This window comes from Penicillium malachiteum (assembly GCF_028827825.1).
Source record: "Penicillium malachiteum strain IBT 17515 chromosome Unknown utg000005l:1.0-9002435.0:326005.0-9005861.0, whole genome shotgun sequence".
NCBI lineage: Eukaryota > Fungi > Ascomycota > Eurotiomycetes > Eurotiales > Aspergillaceae > Penicillium > Penicillium malachiteum.
In genome coordinates, this window is record NW_026643099.1 from 7317815 (window position 1) to 7332449 (window position 14635).

Consider the following 14635-nt stretch of genomic DNA (forward strand, 5'->3'; position numbering starts at 1 on the left):
GATACATCATGCAATATTTATGCTGAGTCATCTATAGGCTGTCAACCCACGAGGTTCACCGCCTTTCATCCTATTTGGGTCTAGCGCGGGACAATATTAATCACGTGGATATTACGTAGGTGTATCCTATTCAGGACTTTAGGGCAAATAGTTAGGGTATCATTGGTAAAAGATTCATGCTATTGGCAGCCTTAGAATACTATCAACAGGTAATTCAATGGGATGTTAGAAATGATACACTGAGCATCTCAGATAAACCTCTTCCAGCTTAATGGGTTGTATATCCTCCATTGGCAAATATGGTCTGACCAGTGATCCATGCACCGTCTGTGCACAGAAATCGAATTAATGGTGCAATATCCTGCACCATGGTCAGGCGATTACCCATGCCATTACTCTTGTGATATTCGACAGCTTCGGGTGATTCTTGGGGGTAAAAGAAAGCTAAAACACATTCATAGGTTAGTGGAGAGACTTTTTGCGAAGACTTGCTTAGATCACTGAGCTAGAAAAATGACATACGAGTATCCATGGGACCTGGGGCCACATTGTTCACGCTTACACGCCGTGACTGCAGCTCCTTGCAATCGCCACGCGTGAAATGCTCAACTGGGGCCTTTGATCCAGCATAGGAAGTGTAAAATCCAGTAAAGGCACCGAGAAGGGCAGTGACAATGGTGATTATTTTGCCATCATCAGAAATGTGCTGCGCCGCCGCCTTTAGAATGAAGAAGGCCACTTTTGAATTGATACTAGTCGTGTATCAACTAAATCATTTCTTTTCAATTTATGTCGCAACTCAAGAATATATGGATATGGGACCCCATTATTTTCCTTCTTGACTTACGCAAACATGGAATCATATTCTTCTTCCGATATTTCCGTGATAGGCTTCTTCAAGACCTTTCCGACAGAGTTCACCACAATATCAATCTTGCCAAACTCTGTAAGCACAGAATCAAACAGCTTCTCCACAGCGGCAGCAGAAGTTAAGTCGCCTTGACAAAATGCGACCTTCAGAGTCGGAAATTTTTGCTTCAGCTCGGCTTCCAGTTCTACCGCATTAGCTTTACTGCTGGTAGAATTAGAGTGGAGTGCCAGGTTGGCCCCCTGCGCAGCAAGTTCCTTGGCCGTCTCAGCTCCTAGATTCTTCAGACCACCGGTGATGAGAGCTTTTCCGTTCAATGACATGCTGTTGGATTATTTGAGTGTGTAACTTGAGGAGAGCCAAAGATAGTATGATGGCGTATCTACCACTTGGGCAGTTGATTGGGAGGCTTCAAGTTCAAATGTTCGCAAAGGTTTGGTATGGAAGAGGGGTTTAGACACATGTGCAGCGTAGAGAACTTTATTTTATACCTGGTCAAAACTATGGGTCTGTGGCTCAGATGGAGGAGCTGAAATCCATACTCTTCCTGTACATATGCATGGTGTATTGCATCATCTACATGCACTGTAGCACTGATTGATTTTCGAAGGTCTATATGGTTGGCCTGGGTATGTGGCAGTGGGCCAGATGTTTGGTTCCCAAGTGCAGCTCCTACCTCAAAAAGAAGTTTGCAGATACGGGATCTCGGAGAGCCAGAGCTGACGACTACTAACATTGAACCTTGGAACCAATAGACTGTCCGTCAGCGGGGTGTCGCGAGTCAGTCGCTTGCGTCATAGAACAGATGGCGCTGTGCATTATCGAATCACATTCGGTATGAGACGTCTACCTAGGTACTGGATTTCCCCCGGCGGATTTTGGTGTCTCTTTCCGGATTAGTGCTCAGTCTCTCGCCGCTTTTGCTCACTGAGTAGATCTGAGCACGGCTGCCGGCGCACTGATCGGCTCACTGAGCCTTACGTAAGCTCAGGCGCAGGCTCAGGGGAATTGTTAAGGGCACCACAACTTTTTCTTAATGTGATTCACGGTCGGGCGGGCGTCACTACCGGTCGGGCGACCCCACCAACTTTTCAAAAATCACCAATTTTCAATGACTATTAAAACAATAAAAACAATATATATATATATATATATATATATATTGCTATATAAAGCGAGTAGGGCAATTAGCATACGTATGCCCTTTCATCCCACACCCAGAACATGTCACCTGCCGCCGAATTATAGGCATAGAAGGTAAAGGAGGCTCGACAACCGTTTTCGTAGATACCTCTGGCAAATATATATCTTTGCTTTCATCCTTATCCTTATAGACCACATCATCCCCACCACCCTCTAGACCCCCAAAGATGCCTCTCTGGGTAGTAAACTTAGGTATAGTCGCTCTCTTTTTGGCCTGTTTCTTATTGGTAGCCTCTAATTGGGCACAGCGATTCCGGAGAAAAATATGGTGGTGGACCACTTTGATAGTCATATCGTAGGACTTCTCTATCTCCCTTTTTGTTGGCGAAGAAAGGATTGAAGAAGAGGATTCTAGACTTTTTTTGATCCGAGATTGTGATTTTGTGAATTTTGAGAGAGTCCAGAGGGTATTTGGATCACTATCACTGCCAGAAGAAGGTGGCCGCTGAGAGAGGATCTCTATCAGAGGAAGGGAATCCAGGCGTACATTTAGCTTTTCCAAGACCTTATTAGCATCAAATGGTGCTAATCCAGTAGCTAAAAAGCTATTCTGTATATTAGAAACCTTAAAAGCACCAATTCTCGCATCTACGATAAGTTTAAGAAAATCTTCCTTATCAATAGAGTTGACTCCATTCCGCATCAAATTTGAAACAGCTCCTCCATAAAGCTTCTTCAAAACTGAAAAACAACCCACATCCAAAGGTTGTAAAAGATGAGAAGCATACGGAGGCATACATATTACAATGATCTGGTTTTCTTTACAAACTTAGTCAAATTCGGGGGTCAAATGACTCCCATGACCATCAAGGACCAGTAAACAATACTTTCCCACTCTTATCCTAATATTTGGAATAAAATGATATTTTAACCACTATAAACCAATTATATTAGTAGTCCAGCCATTCTCGCTCATAGTTAGATAAGTTCCTTTTTGATTTAAAAGGAGATAGGGACGTAGATGCTCTGGAAACCTTTTTCCCTTGAAAATGAAAAACGGAGATATGACACTTCCAGAAGCTCAAATACACTCAATTATGGTTACCCACTCTCGATTTCCAGCTTATAATAGATGTCTTTTCCCATGGTATTCCGCAGAAGTGATAATCTTTTGCGTTGTGCCAATGCCCATAGCAAAACCACTCTCATCAAAGTTGAAGATATCATCTGAAACAATACCCCACTTTTCAATAGTCTTTTGAACCAAATCAAACCATGGTTTAATGATTCTAGGATCTTCTGAAAGAGCTCTCTGATAATCGTATTTGCGTGAAAGTCGAATGGAGAGATTTGGGCGTCGTTTGATAAATTGAGTAGGCCAATTGACGCCAATAGTAGAGGGGGCATTTTTCTGGGCACTTCGTAGAAGATTGGCCATATCACGTAACATAGGTATCGTGAGAGCAGCACCTCTAGCATCCATATCAAGTAGCCGGTCTTCCATCGATTGCTCTTCAATTTCCGTGAAAATATGGCCAGTTGGTCTCTTCTCAGCCAAAGATTCGCGCCCATTAAGCCGATACTTCAAAGTTGAGACAGGTAAATCAAATGATCGTGCAGCAGCTGCAGCAGAGGGATATTTACCATCTTTTATAGCTTTTATAGCTAATAAAAGACGGCCCTCCTGCTCTATCAATTTTCTTTTTCGATCGGAACGTTGGGGAGGCATTTTTGTTGTGTTTAATAAACATGTTTCATTATCAAGAGGGATTTTTGATGGGGCCGCCCGACCGGCAGTGTCGCCCGGGAGACCGTGAATCACGTTAAGAAAAAGTTGTGGTGCCCTTAATAATTCCCCAGGCTCAGTGAGCGGATCAGTCAGCTCAGCCCCGGCTCACTGAGCCTGCTCCCAGTCCTGTGGTTCACCAACCAATCGCACCGTAGAGGGCCAACAGTATGAGTTACAGGAGAACACTTAGAAGTTCTAGTAATGCTATATCAAGCTTTGCGTTGATAGTTTATCCTTCCTCAAGCTCTTTCACACACTGGAGGCACATCATAGATGTTCAAATTTGATGCTGATAGCAAGGAAACTACTTGCGTAGTCGTTCGATAGTTGCGCCCAAAGACTCACCCGCTCGGAGAGCCTTCATAATTTTCTCATCAATCTCAAATCTCTCTGCGCATATCTCTACGACTTACTCAAGTAATGATGGTGGCACAACAACCACGCCATTCTCATCACCAACCAGGATATCCTTCGGGTAGACCCAGAGCAGGTGATATCAAATCTTGAATTCGGAATGCTGCAAAGGATCTGGATCTTGAATACATAAGACTGTGTCACGTATTTTACGTAAAGGAAAAAGTGAATTCTCTTGTACGTGTATATATATATACATGTACAACACACGCTACACACACCTACTTCACGTGAAGCAAATGCTTTGAATATCTGGATTATATCGTAGCCCTCACATTTTTGCCATATGCCAAAAACACGACAGTCTGCCAGCTGCCACCGCTTCCAATCTTATTTGATATGTTAAACTCTAGCTCCCTGACTCGCTTTTTGAGCAAATCGTTCTGATACTCTTTAGAATCTCTCTCCTGCGTAATCTGCTCCAAGTGGGCCTGCATAAAAGCTTTGTCTCTGGCGCATCCGTGCATCATGCGTATCAATTCTGGTTCTCTAGTTACAGCTTGCTAAACTTATGTTGAATCTTCATCAGAGATATCTCAAATCTGACTTTTCTTTGAGTAGGATCTGAGACTGAATGAGCACGAAACATGAAATCTTGTTATTATTTACCTTATCGTAGCCAGGTTGCTCGCGTTGATTATAATATGGATATGATTGTATGTCCTTTTGGTGACACATGCTGGAAATTTTGCAAAGAGCTTCTGGTGGAATAGACGATATAAGATTGGAAATTCGGTCCAGAGTGATACTATCGATTGGTGAGTTGAAGGACTAAGGACTTTGTTAAAGATTCTGGGGGCTTAGGAGAAGTTACTAATTAATAGTTAATAAGACTATTCTCTCATAATACTCTTTACTTTTATAGAATTTCTGGTCTATATATATAGGCTTTTAATACCTAAATTTAAGCTCTTATATAATGTATAGTGTCAGGGTGCGGACTTGGCAGGGTTATAATAGGAGAAGATGTTAGGAGGTGTGCCTTTGGAACAGCTACAGGAAAGAACACGTATGGGGGGAAGCGCGCAGAGGGGAAGTCTGCCCCGACACGTCGAGAGCTATCTACCTAGCCACCTTGGTCTGAACTATACAGACCACGTGATCTAACAGAAGATCGACAGGATCAGGTCGTGTCGATCTTCTCCTATTATAACCCTGCCAAGTCCGCACCCTGACAATAATAACTATAGTGGAACTAAAGTATATATCTAGGTAAGGTCTTTTTAGCTAAGTTCTTAATACTTCTTATCTTATAAAGATTAATTATTTGTTACGGACCCACTACGGAGGGATCTCCCAGGAACAGCTATGAACCAATCAGTCGGCGGTCGGACCAAGTGCGGACGACCGGCCATGATGGACGCACGGCCTAGAAGGGTGCAGAGCTACGTTGGTGCCTAAGGCACTAATGGGAGCCAAATATGGCCTGTTACTTACCGTCTGAAAGTATACCGGTTATAAGGATATGACGGTGCACGGGAGGCCACTTCTGGCCCACGGCACATGACCAAGGACTATTCCAACAATAGATCCTGTCCGTTCGAACGGAACGGACCTGACAGCAGGAACGGACCTGTCCTAGGGACAGGAACGGACACTAGGGAGGACTAGATATATAAGGACACTGTTTACCCGCATCATGTATTTAGTTCTTCGCGATTATTTCACTTATTGTTATTGGACTCTACAGTACGAATCAGATTGATACTTTGCTTTGATCACAATCGAACCCTTGAAGACAAACCCAACTAGTTAGGAGAACTCACTCGTGATAACCTCACTCGTGACTGGCCTACTAGCGAACCCCTGACTCAAGCATTAGTAATTACCGTGCAAGGATCCCTAAAGACTCTAGCCCGTGTAAGGCCCGGACGGCGACGGTACCGTTGCAGGATAACGGCTTGCGGTAAGTATTGACACGCACTTGTGTATACTCACGTTGCTTAACAGCCAGTTCGTAACATTATTTAGTTAATAGATATTATTTATTTTAGGATATAGCCTGATTGGCTTAGCTAAATTAGTAAAAGGAGTATTTAGTACTTAGAAGCCTTTAATTCTTCTAGTAAAAATTAGTTACTTTACCGAAGAAGTTAGCTATCTTACTCTAGCTATTTAATTTGAGTATATGCCTTGTTAAGTAAGTTTAAGCTTCTTTTCTAGTGTCACGGGCCGAAGCCCTATGTTGGTCACGGAAGCACGTGACCGACCACACATGTTGACACACGAACATACACGGAAAGCTCCTTTCTTCAAGATTAATGTAAACAGCATGCTGGCCTAGTTAGATTGAATCAAGTCTTGCTACAGCCCTTCACATCTAGCTCTCCTACTGTAAGTCCTCTAGAATCTAGGTGATTAGCTTTCTTCTCTTAACTTTATATTTAGATCTTATCTTACTCTGATTGGGGACTTGGGATAAGCTCTGACCATAAGAGGTGGCTTTTGTACCGAGGTGATACCTTTCTGAAATTTGTGGTATTGTATTAGATAAGTTGTTGTCAGCTCTGGCCGTTAGGTTAATGATTTAATCTCTTTTTTCACAGGGTATATAAGTTTCTTACTGTGGTCTCTTGACTTGAATTTAATTGATTTGTGAGGTATATGTGATAAATGTAGTAGGAAGGTACTAAGAGGATGTGGGTTAATTCGTCAACAGGAAGTCACATAAGCTATTTAGATGGGGAGGGGAGAATCGTGTAATTTTGAGACATGGATGAGATCTTGTGGGTGGAAATCCACGAAAGCTGAATTGCAAGATAATGGGTAAACAAAAGCCAGGGACTAGTAGATCTGCCAAAATAGCTATAGTCAATCAATTTTTTGATAATGTAGGTCCAGTTCTTAAGTTAGGACCCATCCATATCGAAATCCATAAAATCCATCAATTCCATTAACTCCATGACTTCCATTGATTCTAGCCACGCTAGACAGTCAGCGAGCAAGCATACTTTCTTATAGAAATCATTGCATGAGCCCATCAAAAGATGTTATTTTTCCACGTCACTGGCAACATACTTGCAAATTTAGAGATACCGATGTGTCAATGCCCAACTCAGAGAAAGATTGTTACTAGCGCGGTTCACTGAACGGTTAGGGCTGTTTCTACTCCGCACAGTACAGCAATATTCGAAATCGGCTTCCATGTTTTACACAGGGGAATTATCTCACGCCCCACTGCCAAGACTATGTTGAAACTGTCCAGGCCTAATTTGACTAGCCTGTAGATCATCCTTGATCATCGGAATGGAAATGTAAATTACCTGACAAGACAGATACGCCGAGATTGCTGAACAAAATGCGTCCTGCTAAGTTATTTAAACGCTTTCTGCCCTTCATCTCACCTCGCACCACAGAACACACACGCACAAAATGGCTTCAAACTTGCCCACCTCGACAAGAGATTATTCGCGACATAATTTTGGGCAAATCGCTGACCACATCCCAGATCGCCGATGCCGCTGGATGTAGCCCGCGTTTTATCACCGCTATCCGTAGCAACCTACAGCAATTCGGTGATACCAGAGCCCCTCCTATTCGAGCAGGTCGGCCCCGTAGCGTCCCACCCCTGATGCTGGAGGCTCTTTGCGACCATCTGTTGAAAAAGCCCGGCCTCTATCTCGATGAAATGTCGCTTTTCCTGTTGGATGAGTTTGGTCTATACGCTACAACCTCTAGTATCAGGCGAGCACTGATCTCTAAGAAATGGTTCAAGAAGACATCTCGACAGAAAGCAAGCGAACGGAATGCAGATCTACGAGATTGCTATCTACACAACTTGTCCGAGTTCTGCTCGTACCATCAGGAGAACAGGTCAGTCACCGCTTGGAATCACACCGATTCAAATTTCTAAATTCCATCGCGATCAACGGTACCAGATACCATCAGTATACCCCTAAGATGGTATTGTTATATCACGAGGATTTTTGGGTTCGACCAATACATTGGTTTTTAAGGACTTTGTAGAGGCGCTTCTGCAGCATTACAGAAGGTGGCTAAAGCCTAGGTCTCTTTTAGTTATAGACAACGCCTTATTCTATTATTCTGACCGCATCAAACAAATGTGCTCTGATGTAGGAGTGAAGCTGATATACCTGCCTTCCTACTTGCTGAACTTAAATCCCGTCAAGGAGTTCCTCTCCAAGCTTGAAGCCTTTGTTCGAAGATATTGGGTATTATATGAAGAGAACCATAACTAAGGCTTTGATAATTTTCTAGAGTGGTGTGGGGAGCACGTAGGCGAGAAGGGATAAAGTGCGAAAGGAAATTCTAGGTATGTAGGCGTTAATGTTAAGGAAATATAATAAGAATGATCTGGTTAAACATATTGTTATTGTTTGGGCTGTAGTGTATCAATTGATGTATTTCAAAAGCTAGAGATAGTTAGTGAATATGGTGATTAATATATATATTCTATAATACATCCATACTTTATAGTATCTCTATTATATCTCTGTATCATAACTCAAGCATACCTGTTGTGTATAACTTTGCCCATTGAATTATCTCGGAAACAAACCAGCGCGCTATTCCCATACTGACAGTTAAGTTAACGTAGTTCCCGGCCGACCGGAACACCCGGCCGTGCGGAACACCCCATCGAAAAATCGCGTCTTTCAACCATCCTCCCTAATTCAAACACCTACCATGCCACCAATTCGTAACTTTCCGGCTGGAAAAAATATCAATCAAGAGGGCAAGGTCCTATTAGCCCTTGACGATATCGAAAATGGCCGTGTCACGTCTCTCCGTGCTGCAGCGAAGCTATACGGAATACCACTTACCACACTACAAGCACGTACCAAAGGCCGAACCTCACGCGTTGATAAACACCCATCTGGTCATAAACTGACCCAGCTAGAAGAGGATTCACTTACTGAATGGATTATCTCTATGGATACACGTGGTGCAGCGCCTAGGCCAGCTACTGTACGTGATATGGCCAATATTCTATTAGCTGCACGCGGTAGCGACCCCCCACCTACAGTTGGCAAGAATTGGCCATCAACCTTCATAAATCGACGTGAAGAGATTCGGACATGCTTCTCTAGGCGATATGACTATCAACGTGCCCAAAACGAGGATCCTAAGTCTATACGAGAGTGGTTTACATCTGTACAGCGTGTTATTGATGAGAATGGTATTCAACCTGAGGATATTTATAACTTTGATGAGACAGGCTTTGCAATGGGTCTTATTTCAGCACAGAAGGTTGTAATACGAAAAGAATACTACGGTCGGCGATCCATTTTACAACCTGGAAACCGTGAATGGGTGACGGCAATTGAAGCTATCTGTGCAGATGGCTATTCGTTACCACCATGTGTGATTTTTAAGGGAAAGGTTGCTATCGCTAGCTGGTTCGATAACCTTCCAAAAGATTGGCGATTTGAAGTCTCAGCTAATGGCTGGACTACTGATGAGATTGGTTTACGATGGCTAGAAAAGCTATTTATCCCATCAAAAAATTCACGTGTCCGTGGTCGTTTTCGGCTATTGATTCTTGATGGCCATGGAAGCCATCTCACACCCCAATTTGACCGAATCTGTGCTCAAAACAATATTATCCCACTATGTATGCCTGCACATTCATCACATATTTTACAACCATTAGATGTTGGTTGTTTTGCAGTGTTAAAACGTACATATGGTCGTTTCATAAGCGATCTTGCACGTACAGGCTATAACCACATCGACAAGCTTGATTTCTTAACTGATTTCCAACGTTCCCGGCTAGAAGCTTTTCAGCCAAAGACTATCCAAAATAGCTTTTTAGCTACTGGAATAGTACCAATTGACGCTGAAAGAGTTGTTTCTAAGTTAAATATTTCTCTTCGAACACCTACACCACCAGGTAGCCGACCAAGCAGCAGATCTAGTCAATTTACACCTAAAACACCTAAAACTGTGGTTCAGCTTCAAAAACAAGCTTCGATGCTTAAAGATCTTTTGAAACAGCGATCCAACAGCCCTCCAAGTCCATCAAAAGTCATGCTGGATCAGATCATCAAAGGCCACTCCATAACACTACACAACACCGCGTTACTAGCGCATGAAAACGCCAATTTACGTGCAGCGAATGAGAAGAAACGACAGAAACGCAACCAATCAGCTAGACAGATACCATGTGAAGAGGGGCTGACCGTTGAAGAAGGCCTACAGCTACTTGCGCAGGTGGACTTACCTGTTGAAGCATCTATGGTCGAATCACACACCCAGGTTGAATTACCTATTCAGCCGAATCAGCCAGTCCCTAGGGCTCAGCCTAGGTGTAGTGGATGTAGAGAGGTTGGAAATAAGATCAATGTATGTAAAAATCGTATTTATAACTGAATTTATTGGTGTTGGGTTAAAATATTTGAATTTGAATTTGTCTAATGGTGGTGGGTGTTCCGGTCGGCCGGGAACTACGTTAGTTACCTATTTGATGAGATAATCAGGGTCTTGATCACTGTGGATCTGCTGGAGATCAAGCCCATTTATAAACACTAGTTTTACATTTTACTGATCTTATCCTTAAGAACGGCTCTTCTCACCTATAATTGCTACTAGTTACTATACTCCTCTACTGCAATGTTGTGAAGACTAGGTCTATTAACTATATCAGGAATAGGAGCTATCAAGATAGAGGAATATTTTGAGTTTGCCAAACTAGTAGCAACTGGTTGTGATACCTAGTTAGGCAGTAACATGATATTAATTGGAGAGCACACTAACCCGGGTGGAGATGTGGTTCGCTTGTTGTCCTCAGTGTAGAGCTGCTCATGAAGGTTGTCCGGAATATCATTATGGGTTTTAAGCCTTTCTGTACGTATGAATTCAACAAGACTTCTCAACTGATGTGTTCGAAGTTTGTAGTGTCCTTTATACATCGGGTCTTTCCAGTAATATTGACCATCGTGGTAGCATTGTGGCCTAGGACATTATATTATATAATATACCTCTTGCCATAACGAGGGCTGCCCAGAGGTATCTTTAGTATTAAGTTCCGTATCCCGATCGGCAAGTATTCGTTTAGTGACCCAAGCTTTGCCCCTTTTGTCGGTCCTTGATAACGGAGTTCTATCTTTGATATAGTTCACGGATATCTTAAGCCGAAGCTCCTTACCCTGGCGGTATTATCTGGCCTATATGAGCATCAGCTTTTCTATAGCAGTCCAATCCATATACATGCCGTCAAAGCGTTTAGTTAGGTCCTACTGGGATCGGTAATTTATAGAGACCATAACGGTTGTACCATCCGGTCTAATCCGATGGTCGCACGAGAGCTTGGCTCAAAGGATTTGAAATGCTCTGGCCTGGATCAGTAGCCAATGGTAAGACCCATGGACTTGAATCCAAATTCCTGTTGAGGCCAGGTGGGTGTAGGCCACCTGATCCTTTGTAGATATCATCTTTCTCCCTCACTCCGACGCACCACACAGATATATCCCATCCCCATTCAGATCCTCCCTATTCCAGCTTCTTCCGAGTCCGAGTCAATCCAACTCAATATTTTTGATCAGGTCACATAAATTGCTTCCCGGGGTCTTTTCCCTTTCTCCTACATCTACCATGATGCTAAGATATCAATGGATTCCCCCAATTGAGGAAGATTTAGGAATTTATTATAGGCTTAAATGGGCCAGGGCGACTACCAGGTGTCACTAGTACACTGTTTTCGCCGCAAAATCATACCCCAACCTGCAATGTTTCAACTTGGTGCAGTATATCTGAATGGGTTGATATTCTAGTAGTATAGAGCGGTATTGAAGTTATATCCACGTTCATCCGCCTTAAGGCAGCTTGGGAAGCATCTTCATATCAGCAAACTCCTCAAAGACCTTGAACATAGACTCTGTGCTGTCAACGAAACCGAAGAACCCGAGCTTCTTCGCTTTTGTGGCACTGTTATTTGTTAAAATGCATTTTCTTTCAGAGCAGAGCTCGGGGATTATGGGGAAATACCTGAAGTGAATAGGGTATGGCCACGAAATGGCAGCATCCAAGAAACCAAAGATACGCTCAACATCTCCCAAGTCCTTGTTGACCAGTCTATTCTTCTCAGCAATCTCCGCCCAAGCATCTTGAACGTACTGTTGCTTGGCCCACTCGGTTAGAGTGAATCGAGTGCGCACCGTGCCAGGAGGACCGAAGCCACGAGGGGGTGGGTTGTATGGGGTTTGAGTCTCGGTATATTCTGAGTCGTTGTTGGGACCGGTCCATTCAAGACCGTAAAGAGCAGCAAGCTTGGGCCAGAACTTGCCCCAGGTGAAAGGACAGTCGTCACCTGCATTGAAGTGTTCGTTCTCAGTTCCATTTGTGAGGACGACCCACTCTGTAATGTATGAGTTTAGCTGGGCGCTGGACATAGTCTGGTTGGCTTCCCAAGCGGCCAGATCAGATGGGTAGTCCAATGACTTGCCCAAATGCTTCTGGATGGTGGCATAAATGGCGATAGGGAGACAAATATTCATGGCTGCATCGGCTGCAGCACCTGGAATCCAGGATGGACGAGTGACGTTCCAGGGAATGTTGTGCTTGGTGCAGAAGGCGCGAAGGCAATCCTCCTGAGTGTAGTAAAAGTTGGGTTCAAGCAGCACCCGTGGGTCTGTCTCTTCTTGTGGGACTGCAGCAGGACCCAAGTGAACACCATAGTACTTGGCGCCCAACTGGAGGAGAATACGCTTAGGCAGAGCCTTTGTCAAAGCCAATCCTTCCAGGAAGTTGTTAAGCAGGAGAGCTGTGAAGAAGGTTAGTATAATGACGCTGTTGTGTCAATGAAGCAAAACTTACTGTTGATACGGACGAGCTCGTCAGCGGCACTCCAAATGGATCCTTCACCTTCGGGCTTCGCTTGAATGTAGGCGAAGAAGAATGCATAGTCAGCCTTCACACCACGCTCCTTCATTTGAGCGCCAACAGCCTCAGGGTCTTGGAGAAGATCGATCGAGACATGCTCAACCTGTGCGGGCCAGTCTCCAGGGGGAGGTCTACGGCAAAGAGCGTAGATCTTGGTCCATCTCTTTGGTGACTCGCAGAGAACACGCATCTATTCGAAGTTCAGTCAGTTCAGAATTCACCTTTTGCCGTAAAAGTTCACTATCTGCCACTTACCAAGTGGCTACCAGAAATACCATTCGCACCAGCAACAATAGCTGTGAGTCCGATGACGTCTTCGGAGAAGGTGGGTAATCCATGAAAGATGCCCTTTGACTGAATCTGCTGAACTTGAGACATGATGTAGAATCAGATATAAAGTCCGGAAGGTGTATCCGGGTATATCGGCTGATATCTCAACTTAAAAGACCTTATTTTAGCTGGGGATGAGGGGGCTTTATACTACTGGGGCATCAAGGTCAAAGCTTATTAATGAGGCAGTTATAGAGAGTGAAAATGTCTCCGAGAGATCGTGTAATGTGCCACCATGTTCCCCACTTTTCCTTTGCCTTTTTACTTTTCTTTCCCCCCGGGGCCCTTGAAGACTGATGGATGTAATAGAGTGGGGTCTTTGGGACCTCGCTCCGTTTAAGCCTTTGAGTTGTGCCTTAGCAAATATTAGACCCACTACAAGGAGTTCAGTTAAGCCGAATACTTCATAAGTCTCCGAGGGCCCTTTCAATCCAGATGTCCGCTGGATCCGATTTTGGAATTACTCAAGGAACAAGCATATTTTAACCTTGGAACCCTAGGGCATGTCAGGATTTATGTGGGTAACTTAGGAGATCATAATTCATCCTTTAATCACTGGTAGTAATAATGCAAAATTGATCATGATTCTTGTATTGTCTTATGTCAACTGGTACTTATGTGACAGAACACGGGTGCAGAACTAGCCCAATTGGGTTAGTTCAAACCACCATTGAATGGAGAGCTCTGATTGGTCGAACCAGAATGGATCACATGACCGATCAGGTGATCTCCAGGCAGAATTTATGTGCGTAATTATCAGAATGAGAAAACCAGACCTGTTGAGACATCCCATTGGCGACCGCCTACTGCATTAGACATTAAAGTCTGTCACATATTTTGCTGCCTCAGGTTTAGATCACATGATCTGTATGTGGTTGCCTAATTTCTGAGGATCAAAATGATGTCCAACACATCATGTTTGGTCCTAACGTGGTCCACAAGCGAGCCGATCACCCACCCAACTAGAAATTTTTAAAATTCAAATATTTCAACTAACAGTAATAAATTCGACTAAATATAACGCTTTTTACATACATTAATCTTATGTCCAACCTCTCGACACCCACTACACCTAGGCTGAGCCCTAGAGGCTGGCTGATTCGGCTGAATAGGCAGTTCAACCTGGGTGTGTGATTCGACTATAGGTGTTTCAACAGGCGTTTCCACCTGCGCAAGTAGCTGTAGGCCTTCTTCAACTGTTAAACCCTGATCGCATGGTATCTGCCTAGTTGATCGACTGCGCTTCTGCC

General features: G+C 43.7%; 2 protein-coding genes across 2 annotated transcripts; both read right to left on the minus strand.

Annotated features, from left to right (window-relative positions):
- Positions 1–268: 268 nt before the first annotated feature.
- On the minus strand, positions 269–1191 carry N7483_012709 (uncharacterized protein; the record flags this gene model as incomplete). The annotated part of the gene is made up of 3 exons (XM_057096136.1): positions 269–444; positions 523–752; positions 848–1191. 3 exons carry the CDS (start codon positions 1189–1191, stop codon positions 269–271), a joined length of 750 nt encoding a protein of 249 aa, XP_056942107.1.
- A 10798-nt stretch (positions 1192–11989) lies between these two features.
- On the minus strand, positions 11990–13433 carry N7483_012710 (SDR family oxidoreductase; the record flags this gene model as incomplete). The annotated part of the gene is made up of 4 exons (XM_057096137.1): positions 11990–12101; positions 12162–12936; positions 12990–13245; positions 13311–13433. 4 exons carry the CDS (start codon positions 13431–13433, stop codon positions 11990–11992), a joined length of 1266 nt encoding a protein of 421 aa, XP_056942108.1.
- Positions 13434–14635: the final 1202 nt, after the last annotated feature.